The sequence below is a fragment of the Lathyrus oleraceus genome, chromosome 3 (genome assembly GCF_024323335.1).
Source record: "Lathyrus oleraceus cultivar Zhongwan6 chromosome 3, CAAS_Psat_ZW6_1.0, whole genome shotgun sequence".
NCBI classification, from domain to species: domain Eukaryota; kingdom Viridiplantae; phylum Streptophyta; class Magnoliopsida; order Fabales; family Fabaceae; genus Lathyrus; species Lathyrus oleraceus.
The window spans coordinates 71,156,069-71,174,043 of record NC_066581.1 but is presented as its reverse complement, the minus strand read 5'-3'; the positions used below and the strand labels follow the sequence as shown (position 1 = coordinate 71,174,043).

At 37.3% G+C, this 17,975-nt stretch overlaps 1 protein-coding gene across 1 annotated transcript; it reads right to left on the bottom strand.

The window, feature by feature from the left end:
* Nucleotides 1–6,288: 6,288 nt before the first annotated feature.
* Nucleotides 6,289–7,013, bottom strand: LOC127132621 (uncharacterized). Its single transcript, XM_051061584.1, has one exon. The coding sequence runs from the start codon at nt 6,879–6,881 to the stop codon at nt 6,423–6,425; it is 459 nt and encodes a 152-aa protein (XP_050917541.1). The 5' UTR covers nt 6,882–7,013; the 3' UTR covers nt 6,289–6,422.
* Nucleotides 7,014–17,975: the final 10,962 nt, after the last annotated feature.

Genomic DNA, 17,975 nt, shown 5'->3' with positions numbered 1-17,975 from the left:
CTTCAGACAACCAAAGAATCAATAGAATTGAGCAAGAATTTGAGAGAATCGAAGAGATCAAAATTTCTGGAAAATACCTTCAATGGAGGTCTGGATTCAACTGATCTTGATCTTGCTTGTGCTTGACCTCACTCCACTTGCTTGCAGAAGGAGGATTTTATGCTTGCAAGGCTGTGGATTCCTGGAGATTTGAATTTCAAAACAGTGGAAATTCAACCTCAAATTCAAAAGAATTTCTCAGGTTTATCCTTTGCAAAGTGAGGGTTTGAGATGGGGGATCAAAGCTGGCGCGAATGTGTCTTGATTGCCGAGCATATGAGGCTCTATTTATAGTTGAATCCATTGCTTTTTGCACACTTGAAATCACTTTCCAAATTTGGTCATTGATGATGCATGGGTGCATGGGCGCGCATAGGCCCATAAAATCATTGCCATAAGTCCACAAATGAATGTTAGATAGTCTGAATTCAGTTTGGATTGCAAGGCAAGTGTGCATTTGGATTTGAAGTTTGATCATTGCCAAGTGATGACACCATGTTCATGCCATGCGCAACCTATGCATTCCTTGTCCAAAATGAATGAATTTAAGCTCTTTGGAAAGGTGAGATCAAGAGGAACAACTTTAATGTTCAACATTTTTTCATTTGGAGCTTGGAACTTAGAGAAATTTGAGGTGGAAGTTTGGAAATTTTTGACATATTAAAATTTTTCTAAGTGTCAAGCCATATGTCTCAATATTCCACCTTGCTTAACTTTTTATATGAGCTTCAAATGAGAAAAGTGTCTTCATCAAAGTTGTATCTATCTCAAAGACCTTCAAAATGGTAACTAATTTCATGTCATTTGGATTTGAAATGATATAGTTATGCATTTTTGAAGTTTGGAAAAATCACTTGATCAATGGTATAGGTCAAAAGTGACCTATAATGTAACCTCATATCACATGCTCAAATATATTGAATTAGCTCCCACTCCAAACATCAAAGTTGAATTAAACACATTTAATTTGATTGTGCAACTTGGAAATCTTTCATCTTATAAAAATTGAGCAAGTTATGGCCTTGGGAAGTTGACTTTCAAATTAGGGTTTAGACAAAATGACCTATAATGTTTCAACATAGAAAATGATTTTCCAAGCAAAACTAGCTCTAGGTCTCAACATGAAAGTTGTTTGGAATGTAATTTAGAGTAAGTTTTCTCTTGGAATCATTTTCATACGGTGAAAATTGTAGGAGATAGGGTCTAGGGAGACCCAGTTTTGATCAGATGAATCCATCTGGCCAACCACCATCAACCAACTTGCTAACTTCCAATTCTCTTGACTTTATTGGCTCATGGTAGATCATATATGCATAAGATGATGAATTTTGAAATTTACCTTGAGGAAATTAATCAATTAATGAGATAACTTGTTGGAGAAGTTACTCAAGATACCCAGTCAAACTAGGGTTTCCAAGGCAAATCACCCTCAAACTCTTGAAGAAAACTTTATCAATATAACATGTAGAGAACATTGGGACTCATATATGATGCTCATAACTATTCTTGAACCATTTATTGGTTGTGCTCTTTGTTCATGAGGGTCTCAAACCCTAGATGTGAACTTGATGAATCAATGGAATCATGCCCTTCCTACAAAAGAGTTAGACAAATGCAAAGACATATTTTTGGTATTTTGGTTAGTGAAATGATAAAATAAAAGCATGATATAATCACAAAGTTCTTGGTGATCTCTCCTAAAACAAACCCATTGAAAAGGGGTAAGGAGGATGCCAAGATATGATCCCAATGCTAATGCTTATGATGAAATTGCATGAGGGATCTTAGGGTCAAAATTGGGGTCTTACAGTCGCATCTAGAAATATTTCCAGTATGTTGCCACCGATCATATTTGATAACTACGGTATGTACATCTTTCCATAGGCTAGGCCAATATAGGTTAGACTGTAGGATCTTTGCACAGGTCTTGGACGTGCTTGCGTGCCCTCCATATGATGCAGTGTGGTAATGAGTTATAATATTATATATCTCTTCTTCAGGGACACAACGACGGAAAATACCATCGGCGCCTCTTTTGAATAGGATGGGCTCATCCTAATAATATTGTTTTAGGTCATGGAAAAACTTTTTTTTGTTGGTAAGTTAATTCAGGTGGAAGTACTCCGGCCGCTAGGTAGTTGACAAAGTTATCATACCACAGGATTTTGGATTGAGCAAATGCGGTTTCCACGATTTCTTCATTTTTAATTCTGGAGTTTCCTTTTTCGTAAGGATCATCATTTTAAGAGCATTCAAATGTGTTATTTTCTAACTGGACGATAAGTCGGTCATATGGGAAGTCATCATTGATCGGTACTTGTTCAACTTTTACATTATCGAGTCTGGAGAGGTGATCTACTATAACATTTTTAGTTCCTTTCTTATCTTTGATTTCTAAATCAAAATCTTGTAGCAGCAAATCCATCTCAGCAGCCTTAGCTTAACATCCTTTTTACTTAACAGGTACCTAATAGCGGTGTGATCAGTATAGATAACTATTTTAGCTCCTAATAGGTAAGAGTGGAATTTATCTAATGCAAACACTACAGCTAAGAGTTCTTTTTCTGTGGTGGCATAATTCATTTGCACCTCATCGAAGGTTCTACTCGCATAAAAAATAACGTGAAGCTTCTTATCTTTTTGTTGTCCCAAGACAACACCTACGACATAATCACTTGCATCACACATTATTTTAAAGGTTTCATTCCAATATGGAGGTTGTATAACGGGTGCAGAGATCAAAGCTTGTTTGAGTAGTCAAAATGCTTCTAAGCATTTGTCATCAAGGATGAATTCACCGTCTTTCATCAATAGACCAGTTAGGTGTTTAGTTATTATAGAGAAATCCTAGATGAAACGTCAGTAAAAACCGGCGTGACCTAAGAATCTTCAAATTTCTCTAACGGTTTTGGGAGGTTGAAGGTTTTTTATTACTTTTATCTTTGCCTTATGAACTTAAATCCCCTTGTCTAACACTATGTGTCCAAGTATGATTCCCTCTCATAGATTTAAACTTGGCAAATACCTCGATCACTTCAGTTTTCTTCTTGATCAGGTAAGTCCATAGTTTTTGACTAAAATCATCTATGAGTGTGACAAAGTATTTGTTACCTCCAATCTAATCCACTTGGATAGGACCACACACATCAGAGTATTTAACTTCAATAATTGCCTTCCACTTGCTTTCTGCATCCTTGTCGAAGTTGTTCTTGTGTTGCTTCGTCTGCACACATTCTTCATCCACTTCATTTGGAGTGTTGATTTCTAATAACCTTGAAACCATATTCCTTATCTTAAGATCTCTGATGTCTTTCAAATTGAGATGGACAAGTCTATAGTGTGATATCGCATCATCCCTGCTAGCTGCAGTTTCAAGGCACTTGTGCTCCATCACATTAAGTTCAATCATGAAGGCTCTATTCTGAGACATAGATGCCTTCAAGATTAACCTTCCACCTGAGTCGAGAACTCTTATCATATTGTCTTTGATCGACACTTCGTAGTTCTTTTCAACCAACTGCCCAATGCTGAGCAAATTACTTTTCATGCCTGGTACGTACAGTACATTGGAAATTACGGACCTCTTGCCATCTTTCCTTATAATAAGAACATCACCAATACCTCCAGCTGCTAGAGTATTGTCATTTGCAAATTTTACCATGTTCTTCATTGAGTGTTTCATGTTGGCAAACCAACCTTTTCTACCAGTCATGTGTGATGAGCATCCTGAGTCCAAGTACCATTGGTCTTGGAATCTTTCTTCATCTCTTGTTGTGACCATCAACAACATCTATTCTTCTACATGCTTTACAAAACTTGCATTAGTTTTCTGATTCTTCTATTTTTCAGGACAATCACTTGAATAGTGACCATACTTCTGACAATTGAAACACTGAATGTGACTTTTGTCAGGTTTTTGACCACCACCTCTTCCTTTACCTACAACACCGCCTCTTTAGTTACTTTGGTATGAGGGTCTTCTTTGATTCGACCAACCTCCTTCTTGCTGATTTCGACCAGTCGAATTGTTATAGCCCCATTTACCTTTGTTGTCGAGTCACTTCCCTTTGCCTTTCTTTTCTCTTGTTGATTGCGCCTGCAAAGCCACATCACTTTTTGACTTGCGTGCATCTCTTTCAATCATTCTTTGTTCATGATATTCAAGTGTCCTTTGAAGCTCTTCCTTTGTCAATGCTAACAAATCTTTCAACTCTTCTATGGCTACTACCACATGGTCGAACTTTGGAGCCAATGACCTCAAGATCTTTGAAACAGCTGATCTTGATGTCAACACTTCTCCACATACCTTGATTTGATTCACCAGTTTTACAATCCTAGTGAAAAAATCAGTTATGTTTTCATTGTCTTCCATCTGAAGCAATTCATATGTTCTTTTGTGAGTTTGTAACCTCACCTCTTTCACCTTTTCTCCGTCTCCAAATGATTTTTCTAGAATTTCCCATGCTTCTTTCGTTGATTCAACATCACTAATCTTTTTGAAATTGTCATAATTGACACATTGATGAGTTATAAAGAGAGCTTTATAATCTTTCTTCTTCAATTCTTTGTGTGCATTCTTTTCTTCATCCGTCACGTTTGTTGCAAGCGGTGTCACTCCCTCCTTCACAAGATCCCAAAGATATTGATAGCAAAAGATAACCTTTATCTGCTTGCAACAATTCTCGTGATTCTGATTATTCAAAATTGGAAAACTCGTCGGGAAATTCCTGTTCGGATGATTCATCATGTTATACTTCCAATAATCGCTCAACCAATGCTCTAGATACCAGATGTTGGAATTAAACCTAAAACTTTGAGTAATCCCGAGTCAATCTTGATGAACAAGATTCAATCTCACCGATCGAATTCCCTCTTATTCTTCACTCTTCACTCGAGTGAATCAATCAACATTGGTTACAAGATTGTATCGCTGCACAATGATGATGAAAACAAGAAAAGAAAATTGAATTGAGAATAGAAAAGGCTTAGGGTTTATCGAGAAAGGGAAGAAGATGGATTGATTCTGCAGAGTTTCTCTCTGCTCACAAACTATGATTCTTTATTTCTTTTGCAACTGCAAAATTCAAGTGTTGACAATAATAGGGGTTACTCCATATTTATAAATTTTGGATTTGCTTGCTTCTCAAGCAAGGCCAAAAACTAACCTAACTAACTCAGCTAAACAAATAAATAAAGGTAAGTCTAACATCACTATTGAGATACTCTTTGACATTTTGACACCTAAGCGAACGACACTTCCTTGCTTCTGTCGAGCAACCTAATTCGACACAAAGAATTACAATTCAACAATATAGACATTAGTTGATTAATTTGTGATTTTTTGAATGAGTTTGTGATTTTGATTTAAATTGATTTATAATTTTGATTGTGAAAGGAGATAGGAAATGATTTTTTTAAGTAAACAATTTATGTAAAATGTTATATTAAATTGTTTTTTTAAAAATGCTAAAATTACGTTTTTATTGATTTTTAATTTTAAAAAATCAAAAACAAGTATAACGGTTTGGTTATTTAACAAATGATTTGGTTTGGGAAAAAATATTTTTTAATGATTGGGTACGGTTCGGAGTTCTGAACCGTTATGCCAAACCAAAAATTTTGGTTCAGTTCAGTTGTAAAAAAATGAAAATTTGGTTAAAATGCCCTTATATAATAATTTGATTTGGTTCAATTCGATTTAATTTTCTGACAAAAATATATCATGAACCTCCGTAACTCCAATCATTATAATCAATTCTGACCTTATAAGAAAAATTTCTTATTTTTTTTATGGATATATCATAATATTAAAATTGATAATATATATATCGGGACTTTTTTTAAATAATCAATTTTTTAAAATTATATACTAAAATAATCATATTTTAAATTTATTTATCAAACTAATAATGTTTTAAGAAGAGATGTCAATCATTATTACATATGCATTAGATTTTTAAACAGATATACCACTGCAATTGACGCATGCATGTAAATGTATGAACATGCGTTCCTGTAATTGACGCATGCATGTAAAAATAAAATAAAGGAGTAGCTACATGCTGTTTTTTACGCCGCATTTTATTATCGATTAGTTTAATAAATAAATTTAAATATAATTATTTTAGTATATAATTAAAAAATATGATTACTTAAAAAAAATTCACATAGGGGTCTCACTTTTTTAACTAGATAAATCATTTAGTCTTTTTTTTTTATAGTATCAATTTTTCTTTTACACGAGAGTTCTTTTGAGCAACAGCAAACATTATAGGCACTCTAATCTCATCTGTAATTACAATTTGCAAATACTTGGTAAAAACAAACCTAAATCAATATTCCATCGCAAGGTATAAAAACTGTTGCCAAATTCCATTATACGATCAAGAGGATTCAAAAATTGGATCCAGAACAGGATTCCATCGTCTTTGACGGACAAAGCAAACGCCTCCGTCATTTTCCGTTAACTTCGATACCGGTGAAACTTTCGCCGTTTTATTTCCCTTTCTTTTCCCACTCCCTCTCTCCGCAATCGCAATCTCAAACTCAGAAGCCTTAGAATCCACCCTACTCACCGGCACCAGCAGGTAAACCTTCCCGGCTACAAGCTCCTCATCGGCACGCAAGGCCGTGATCCGTCGCGTTTTAAGAAGCACTTCCGCCGGAGTGATGACGTGTCCGATTAGTTCGATCATGAGCTCAGCTGATTTCATAGGTAGCTTGATCTGACGAACGTTACCGCAAGTGTCCAAAAGCGTTGCCGTTTTCTTCTTAGCCTTTATTATTACTTTGTTATTGAAAATCTCAGAAGTAGTAGGGATGCAAGAACTTGTGTTACCCATGGAGTGTGTTTGTTAAAGTGTAAATCAAATGGAAGAGATGATTATGCTTTATTTGTATTTGTGAACTATGGTTTATGGGAAGTGTTGTTTTGTTTTGGTATTTATAGAGTTTTATGGGAGAAAATAAAATGAAATGTGAATAAAAGTCAAAGAAGGGAATATTGGAATGGATTTTGGCCTACTTGGAGAACTAGTGTTAGAAACGCGGATCTTCTCCATTTTCTAGCTGGTTACTAATTTTTTTAAAAACTTTTATTTTGTCATTATATACATATATGATTTATTTATGAATAGTGAATAAATAAATTTAGAATATTCAAATTAAAAGTTATAATTTTTTTATTAATATTAATATTATTAATATATTATAATATATTAAGTTTGAAGTAATATATAACCTATTGTATATTCAAAATTAAAATTACAAAATTAATCGGTGAAATAAATAAAATACTAAATTTAAATAAATAAACTATATCAATAAATAGTACAAAAATAACTAAATTGCAACGAATAATAAATTGATGTAATATATAAATATTAACAAAAAAAATATATGAATAGTAGTATAATAAGTATGAATTCTAACATTAAACCCCTAATTCATTCCAATGATAAGACAAAACTATTGATGACCTATAATTTTAGAGTAGACACATTAGATCAGTTCCTATTCATTTTGGTCAAATATAAAAAATAATTAATATTAATTAATGTATAAATGATTAAGATTAGAACAACATTAAAAATATGAGTGAGCAGCAGGAGAGGATCCGTGTCCCTTAAAAAAGTCTCGTGTCAATGATTTGTAATTTGCATTTCTATTTTGTCTTTTGTTACTCGTTGTTGTTCGAAACACATTTCATTACAAACTACAATTAACAAATGGAATTTCAAACTACTTTACTAAAATTGAACATATGATATTACTCAATAATTGTATATAATAACATACTTATTAAAAATAAACTATAATTCCTCCAAATTTTCATCCACTTCAACGTAGTGTTAAATTTGATTTTTTTAAATAACTATTTTTTAAATAAGAAAACAAATATTTCAAAAAAAATATCAAAATAACCACTTTTAGAAGAGGATGCGTCCTGACGCATCCCTTAAACATCAAGAGGAGGCGCCCAAGACATTGACATCTGCATTGAGCTCCTCATGAGGAGGCGCCAATGTTCTTGGCACATGCATTGACCCTCATGAGGAGGCGTCAATGTCCCTGACGCCTGCATGGTGCATATGGTGTATCCTCCAATTCATCTGGCGCATACACCCTTGTATTATTTGTTTATTATTTTTTTAAAATTTTTTATTTTGTTTATTTATCAAATAAAAAAGAATAATGTAAAAAAAATGTACTCATGTGGTAATAATTTGTTACATTGAATTGACAAAAAATTAATGACCGCCGCGATCGAAACGTCCCTCTGTTCCACATCCAGGTGCGTTAGTTTGTCTCTGAGGTCTCCCATAATTTTCTTGAGGTGTTTAAGGTCTTTGTGTGCTGACCTGGTCGAATGATGGCTGGTGGGAAGGTCCAGCGGAAGTTCCAGCAATATTTGACAGATGTGTCATCATTTGTTCCCAATATCCGGAGGGGTTTTGGCCAACGGCGCTTTCGTAATGGAGTTAGGTGCCCATTTCATCGTAGTTAGGAAGAGGCGCCCTTCCTCTTGGCGCCTAGGAGTAAATGTATGGAAGGGACGCCCTTCCTCTTGGCGCCCATGTTGCTTTATGCGCCTAGGGAATGGGCGTCTATTTGAACTATTAGAGCAGAGAGATTTCTTGTCACAAAGATTCCTTGGGCGCATGTGTGTTCTTGTCATTCTTGTCATTGCATGTGTATTCTTTTCACTGCATGCATGGTCAAGTTTGTGCAGACAAACCAAGTGATCAATGCACTCAAAGTTTATGTTATTTAGTCTATGCAGATGAACAACTTAGCAATGCATTCAACTTCAGTATAAAAAAGAAAGTTAGATTTTAAAAAAATGTCTTCCTCACAACATTATATGATTAGTGCCCATATCGAAGGTGAAATATTTGATCATCACTTATTCGGTTTTTGTTTTTGCAACATAAAGGTAACTCGGGTTATAATAAATCGACGATCAAATTTTTCACATCTGAAACAAAGAATAGAAAAGAAATTGCAGTGCAGTAATGTGGGCCAAATCATCTATAAAAATCTTGTTTGGTTTGCAGAAAACCAGGTGAAGTTTTATCAGAAGAAGATTCGAGATGATGACGATGTTCAACATATGTTTGTCAGTCACGAACAATCTGGTTACAACGATATAGAGTTGTATATATTACCACATCAACAACAAGTGTCTTAGTTCATTGATCAGTCACAAGTGTTTTGTGAAACTGATGACGAACAAGCTGAGGTGAGTGTTTCAGATGACGTAGAAGAAGAAGTCAAGATCATGGTTGATTCAATGGTGAACGCTGATGAAGAAGAGGAGTCAATAGCAGCTAGTCATGTATATTGTCCACCCTAGCACATGACAAGGTTGAATTTGGGTTCCGATGAACCTTCATCAGATATATGGTACAATCCTTATGTGCAAATGCAAGGATCTTTAAAACAAGGAGACACATTTCGCACAAAAGAGGAATGTGTAAAAGCCATTAAAAAATTTCACATGCAACTATTAGCTGATTTCAGAGTTGACAGAACTAACACATTGAGGTATAAAATTTATTATCCGAATGAGCACTGCCTTTTTAGGTTGTCAGATTCGTACCGGAAGAGGAGCGAGTCTTGGGAGATTGGATCCATGGGTCCAGATCACACATGCATGTTGACAAACCCAATGCAGGATCATTGGAAATTAAGCTCTCAGCTAATATGCGATGAAATATTGTCTGTCATTGGCGACAATCCGTCATTAAAGGTGAGTACAATACTCTCGCATATTAGGGCAGAGTACGAGTACACTCCATCATATAGGAAGGCATGGATAGATAGGACAAAGTATGTTGAAAAAGTGTTTGGCAATTAGGAGGAGTCTTACAAACAACTTCCAAAATACCTGTTGGCTCTAAAATAATATGCTCCAGGGACTATTGTCAAGTTGGAAGCAATCCCCGCGTATACACCAGACGGGACATGTGCTATTGGAAATGGAATATTTCACCGTCTCTTCTGGGCATATCAACCATGCATAATAGGTTTTTCTTTCTGTAAACCAATTATACAAATTGATGGTACATGGTTGTACGGGAAATACAAAGGAACGTTACTGATTGAAGTTGCACAAGATGGCAACAACAACATTTTTCCAACCGCCTTTGCCCTAGTTGAAGGGGAGACTGCTGAGGGATGGAGTTTTTTCCTAAGAAATCTCCAATTGCACGTTGCACCTCATCCTAACTTATGTTTGATCTCCGACAAACACCCTTCAATCATCAGTGCATATAATAACATTGATAATGGCTAGCAAAATCCTCCTTCGACGCACGTCTTCTGTATTAGACATATTGCTCAGAATTTCATGCAGGAAATCAAAGATAAGACGTTGCGGAAGAAGGTCGTCAATGCAGGTTACGCATTATCAAAATCTTCTTTCAAACACTACCGCGAAGAAATAAGATTGTCAAACGAAGATGCAGTACGGTGGATCAATAGTATTCCATTGGAGAAGTGGACTGGGGCATACGACAACGGTCAACGTTGGGGCCACATGACAAAATATCTTGTGGAATCAATGGACTCTGTCTTCAAAGGCATCCATAACCTACCTATAACCGTTTTTGTGCAGGAAACATATTTCAGGCTAGGGCGCTATTTAAGAGCCGACGTTCCAAAAGGAGTTCAGTGTTGCAATCTGGGCAGTTGTTCAGTAATGCTTCAATGAAATTCATTAGACATGAAGTTTCCAAAGAAAAAACACATGTAGTCACGGTGTTTGACCGCACTAAAGGTTGGTATAGTGTTACCGAGTCCATGGATCATAATGAGGGCATGTCGATGAGACAGTAAAGAGTCGAACTAGATAGAGGTTGGTGCGACTGCGGAAAGTTCCAAGCCTTCCTTACGCCCTGCTCTCATATCATTACAGCATGCTCAAAGGTTCGAAGAGATTCATCCTACTTGCTATCTGAAGTTTACAAAGTCAGCAACCTATCAAATGTTTATAAAATTAGTTTTTCCGTAGTGGCAAAAGAGGATTATTGGCCAGAATATCAAGGAGACATCGACTGGCACAACGAAGTTATGCGAAGGGAGAAAAAGGGTCTCCCAAACAGTACCCAGATTCGAACCAAAATTGATACGGCGAACAAAATGGTTATATTATGTAGTTCATGTCGTCATCTATGTCACAATCGTAATAAATTTCCTAGTGTTGGAATGAGCACAACCAGATAAACTCACATGTACCTCTGTTGCAATATATGAAAAACTAAATTTATTTCATATTAGACGTTTGTGACGAAAATACCATTACATAAACAATAACACAAACAATTAAAACAACTAGAATACAAGAACTATGCTATTACAAACATTAAAACAATTTTGAACATGTAACGCATCATCCTACGATCGTCTTGGTCGGTCTTAATATCCACCCATTCGTTCACTTCTCCATTTTGGTTGAACATGGACACAAGCCATTGTATTCTTCTAATCCTTTCACCATCTCCAATTTCTCCCTCTAACCAACTATACAACATCCGATTAAGACGTTGAAACTGTAACACCTCAAAATTTGCCCTCCTCTCTTGGGACTAGCATTAATATATTGCATTACATTTTTTAGGTCATTAGGCATTTCATATTGCATAACATGTGGTTACATTGTGCAAGCCATCTTCCCAAGTCTTAATCAGGAGATAGGAAGTCAAGTGCAAGCCTAGGGTTTATTGACTGGTCATGGGCCATCTGAGGATTGGGCTGCGAATTAGGGTTTTATGATTCTCAATGGATATTGGTCTTCATCTTGATTGAAGTGATACATCATCATCATCATGGTTGGACGTCATCTGGAGATTGAAGAAGATTCCTTGAGATTAGGGTTTTGACCACTGGTCAACCCTAATCAGTTGCATTGGGCCAATCAGGGCATAATCAGGAGATGGGGTTTATGATGGTTATGGGGTTCATTCTTTGATTATATTGTGCTTATTGAGGCTAGGGTTTCACCCTTGAGCCATTTCAGTTGGAGATTGGGGCTCAATTTGATCTATGCATTGCCAGATTCATCTATCAGATGAAAAGTCAACTGTGGTCAACTGTACATGATCTGATGGATTTGAAGGTGGAAATGAGTTGGATACACTTCATTCATGTTGGAACAAGTGTTATTTGACATCTCAAAGCGTAAGAATGAAGAAAATCAAGTCAGGACAAAAACTGCCAAAAATAGAAAGTGACTTGTAACTGAAGTTTCCAAAAATGGAAAGTTTTGGACCTCAAAGCCACGTGTCCAAAGAAGCTTCAAATGAAAATTTGTTCAACATGAAAGTTGTAGGTCTTGTTCTCACCTTTCCAAAAAGTCCAAGAACTTGAAAATCCCATGTATGGTTGGAAAGTTGTGGCTCAGTGAATTTCAAAAATGACCCGTAATCAGGAGGCCATAATTTCCACATACTTGGTCCAAATTGCAAGTTCTTTATATGCGCAAACTCCATTTGACATGTACTTTGAAGGTGCATCATTGGATTTGTTCAAAAATGGCCAAGGCAAAAAGTCACTTTTCAACTGGACAGCTGAATTGGATCAGGGGCAAAATTGTCCAAATGTCAAAATAATTGGAATTTTTGAATGGGACTTTTTCCAACACCTCAGGAATGGCATTTTAAGCTTGTTTGAATTTTCATTTCATGCATAAGGCTTATAATTTGGAATGTGGTTTGAAAAATGAAGTGCTAAAAATGGACATTTTGCAAATACATGGTGAATTTGAGAAATACTCCACCAATGGACATGAAACAAGTTTCTACACATCACATGTGTCATTTAGAAGGTGTATGTGCTGTCAAAACAGCTGGCACTAGCTGGCATGGTGTAATTACAAATTTGCCCTTGTTTACAAAATGACAATTTCCATTAACATTCCAAATTGTTAATTAAGTGGATTAAGGCATGATTAAGTGGACATATATAAACTAAAACCTCTCCTAATCCTAACAGACTCTCACAATTACCAAGATTGGATCTGAAACTTCTTCATTCTCTCAAGATTGCTCAAGAACACCAAACCTTCAACTTCACAATTCTCCCTCAATCTTCAACCAAATTTGAAAATTCTTGTTGCATTCACTTCCTTTAATCATCTTCTCGAGCTGTTTTTGGAAATTGAAGAGAGGAGAGCTTGGAACCGCGACTGTTCATCATCACCTCATCCATGGCAAAGTCGAATTGAGGACTCTAGGAGCAGAAGCAATCGAAGCTAGCATCTCCTATCACCTTCTATATCCTTCTACTGTTGCTGTTTTGAGGAATTAAAGCCAAAGCCACGCGCATCACTACTGCCATTTCCAGGTTTGAGCAAAATTCGACTTTCACCAAATGCTTCATAATTATATGCGTTTGAAAGGCCTTGTTATGTAGATCATGGATATGTGTTTGGTTTTGAGAATAGTGAACCATAGCCTGTGCAATCGTGATTTGAAATTATGAACATGAACCCTAAGTGCTTCGATTCTCTTGATTTAGGAACTTTTAGGATGTAATAGTGTGATATTTGTGTTCCTCGCATTGAGACGGTTCTAACGACTATAAGCTTGCTAATTTCCATTGAGATGTCGTGTTCATCATTTTTTTCAATTTTCTGGAAAATTCATGGCTGGAACGATGATAGGAAGCTTGCTAGATCCAAAATCCTGTTCAAATTTTCAAATAACAAGTTTCCCTCCCGCGCCAAGCATAAATTACGAAACTGCCATTATGAACTTTAATTAATTCATTTAATTATTAAAAAATTGCAAACATCTTTAAAAATTCATAAAAAATAGTAGAAAATTCCTAAAAATATGGAAAATTTTTCTATAGCTTCCTTGTTGAGTGTAGGTTTTTTTTGACCTATTGGTCAAAGTTGTGCATGGCAAATATCTTGTTTGACCTAGACTTGCTTCACATGTGTGCATTCTTGGTACATTTTGGCAATTTGATCATGAAATGCTCATATCATAAAATAAATGTCTGAAAATTTTTGTGATAATTCTTGACTGGTTGATGTTCATTTATATATAAATTTCATGCATTTTTGATACCTGGTCAATGAGCAGCAAATTCTGGAACTTAGGTGTGACAATTTGTGTCACACCTCATTATGTCAACTTGCAGGATTTTTTTGAGTGGTCTATACTTGTTAGAATGAAATGAAATTTTGCATGATGGTTGATTGGTATGTTAATATGCTGTATGAATTTTTGTGGAATTTTATATTGCATTTTCAATTTGATTGTGATTTTTCATTTCTGTTGGTCAATTGTGCAAGCTTGTTTGACATAGGTTGGTAGATTGAATGAGAAATGCTCATACGGTATTGGATTGTCATGAAATTTGATATGTTTGTAATAGACACATAATGTGACATCCCTGTTTTGGTCTCATCCATTTCTTTTTTGTTTTCATTGAGTTATGAATTTTTGAAGTGGAAGCATGTATTGATGTTGTGATTTGGAGCCTATAATTGTGTCTGTTTTTGTTGATTTTCATTGACATGGTTCCATTTGCCCAATTAAGCTCAAATTTGACATGGTAGACCTTGATTAGCCCCTGTTTAGGTGTAATTTATTTGAGAATTTTTGGAAGTGTTTTGGTGTGGATTTGAATGCAATAGTTCTGTTTGTATGTTTGATGTTTCATTTGAGCCAATTTGCCTTATTTTGTGCATAACATGAGCATGATGAATGATATAAACATGAGACCAATGATGTTTGCTCTTGTTTGACTTTAATTTGACTTTGGTTGGTGAATACCTTGCTGTTTAGGAATTTTTCTTGCTTTGGACCCTAGGCTTAGCCTAGTGGTCTTGTTGCTAATATTTGCTTGATTTTTCAGGATCAAACGCATAATGCACATGGAGAATGATCCAAATCAATTTTAATTGATGTTGTTGATGTTTGTACACTAACATAACATTGTTTTGTAGGTGGTAAAGCTTAGGCTTAAGCTTTGAGCTTGCCTTGTGTTGTGTATTGCTTTGTATAGTTTGATTGATTGAACACTTGCTGTTTGGTTTTGTCTGTCTGAGTACTAACTGTGTTGGATTGTTTCCAGGTACTTTAGTTGCTCAGTTCCTTGTGAACTTTTGCTTTGCGTTGCTTAAGCAACTTGCATTGAGGTAGGTCCTCTTGACTTCATGTAGTCTGGAGACCCGGCTGTTACCGGGCCGGGCAAATAAATGTCTGAAGTCCTCCTTAAGAGGCGATGATTGTGTTTGTTTATTTTTAAGCCCAAGCAGGAAAAGTCCTTCAAGTAAGGCAATTGGTGGAAGGTAGGGACAAGCAGTCTGTCCCCCACTATTCAGTGAGTCTTCTCCTTGCTCCCATTACATGGTTGTAGCATCGAGATCAAAAGCCCAAGATCTGTTGTGTCAGAGTCATCGAGTATAGAAGGGTTCCCCCATTCTGGACCCATGCTCATTTGTCAGCTCTCCCTGGTTAGGGATAAGAGTTGTGAGGTCTGATCCTCACTTCATCCTTTCATCTGCTTCACCTTAGCCTCGTAATGGCAAGGTTAAGAGCAAACACAGCCTGTACAGACGATTGCTTAGGCAGTCAAACCTGATTGATTGAGCCCCCTTGTTTGGCTATAGTGCGTGTTATGTGGATATCTGATTGACATGCTTGTTTGAGATACCTGTTCTCATTTGATGATATATGATTGTATGCTTGTGTGCTAGCTTCTTTCCTGGTTAGGTTAGTTTGCTTATGCAAGTAGGATAGAAAACCGAACTTAGGGTTAACGATGCATGACAACATTAGGCTCGAGTCTCAGCTCCCTAGTTGTGTATCTTTCCCCGGTTTCTGGTTAGCAATTTAGTCCCTTTCAGGGGAACTACATCGCCCTGATCCTCGTTCCAGACGAGGTATGTAGGCAGGTGGTCGTGCGAGACCACTCCGGGCAACCTTTTTCTTTTTTGCGTGTGTTTACTTGTTATCTGATTGTGTTTTGGCTCGGATGCCGACGTAAGCCCATTGATTGGCTGTCGGGCTCCACGTTTGCCCTTTTGAGTGCGTTTTGGTTCGGATGCCGACGTAATTCCATCCAGTGGTTGTCGGGCTCCATGTTTGCCACCCTTGCTTGTTTGTATGTTTTGTGTTGTTTGGCGTGTGTAAGCCGAACTACAGTGGCTCTGATTCTTGTTCCAGACAAGATATGTAGGCATAAGGTGCGATACCTTATCGAGCTCCGTTCCTCCTAACCCCACCTGCGTTCCCTGTGTGTGTGTGATGTTTAGCAACCTTTTCTTTATTCTAGGACGTGGATCCCGTCGAGTACGACGGACGTGAGGGGTGCTAATACCTTCCCCTTGCGTAACCGACTCCCTTACCCTTTCTCTCTGGTCGCGAGACCATGTCTTTCCAGGTTTCTCTGAGCGTTTCCTTTCCCTGTCTTGGGATAAATAACGTTTAGTGGCGGCTCTGTGTGTTTTTATTTTGAGTCTCGCCGGTTGATTTTTCGCAGGATGCGACAGCTGGCGACTCTGCTGGGGACCTACGATGTAGACCTATGCTGGTCCATCGTCCCTAGGCGAGTCCTTCCTAGCGTTTTAGGATTAGTTTGGGTTGCTTGTTGTGTGTTATTTATTGCATTTATTATTCTAACCCATGTATATATGTGCATTAAATACTTGCATGCATCATACTATCATGTTGTTGCCGTCCTCTGCAGGTGGTTCTGTTGTTTGGGGTGGGTGTTCTGAGTGGGGCTAAAACCCAGGCCCGAGTATACACTTAGGACTAGTGTGGTCTCATGTTCCTCATTTGCTGGATCAGCATATTGTTGCAACGTGACATACCACGAGCCAGACGAGGTTCATTTGATAGTGCTTTCCTCTGTGGGGTACTCCACTTTGGTTGAGTTACTTCATCTGAACTATTGACTCTGGTGACCGATCATTTCCCGGATCTTTGGTTCAGACGATCTCAGGAGAGCTACAATGGCACACCCGAAAGGGCAAACCCATTGAGTATCTCTGCCCGATTGTCGAGACTATTATCCGCCTTAGGGTGACCTGATTAGAATTTACCTGTGAGGGGAGGGTTGATTATTTCAGATGCAGGTTCAGATGGTGACTCAGATGGTGACTTGTTGTTCCGTGGATCAGAGTCATATTTATAAGTCGGATTTATGGTCATTTATTGCCGAGACGCCGGAGTGCTGTCCGTGATTTATCAGAGGGGATCCGTTTATTTCAGGATTCCCCGGGCCGAGATATTTATCAGTGGGGATCCGTTTATTTCGGGATTCCCCGGGCCAATTCAGATGGTTGAGAAGGTCTGCTCAGAGATTGTCAGATGATGATGATGATGTATCTGTCTTCCGTTTATTTCGGAACCCTTGAGTTGGATTTGTGGTTACATGTCTCCTCAGATGGTTATGATCGGTTCAGAGATCCGGGTTGTGATTCAGAGCAACAGAGGATCAGATGACTTGGAGGATGGCCCAGTGCATTGCATACATCTGCATCATTCTCATTTTGCATTCGTCTGCACTCAAACTTACGTCTAGCCGTATGGGGAGTATTATTGATTGAGAATCTGGTTGAGAGACATCCGGATGTCAGAATATTATTGATGAATTTTTATCTGTCTCGATGAAACCAGAATCAAAGGACAGAATCTTCCTCATATGGATAGACGTTGCATCCATGCATATTAACCTGTTTGCTGTTTTGCAGGAATCATTGCTCGTGCTCGCAGAACTGTACCTTTGCACTCGACCCGTCCTCACAGATACTTCACCCGGCACAAATCCAAACTGATGGATCCGTCCAACGCTGACATCCTCGAACTGAAAGAGAAGATGGGAGAGCTGATCAATGTCATGCAAGAGTTCGCCTTGGGGCAGAAAGTAATTGCCGAAAAGGTGAGGAGGATTGAAGTTGGCTGAAAATGGGGAAG

Bases quoted from the DNA above. Each gene is read 5' to 3' on its own strand.
- LOC127132621 (XM_051061584.1), bottom strand. From the start codon at position 6,881: ATGGGTAACACAAGTTCTTGCATCCCTACTACTTCTGAGATTTTCAAT.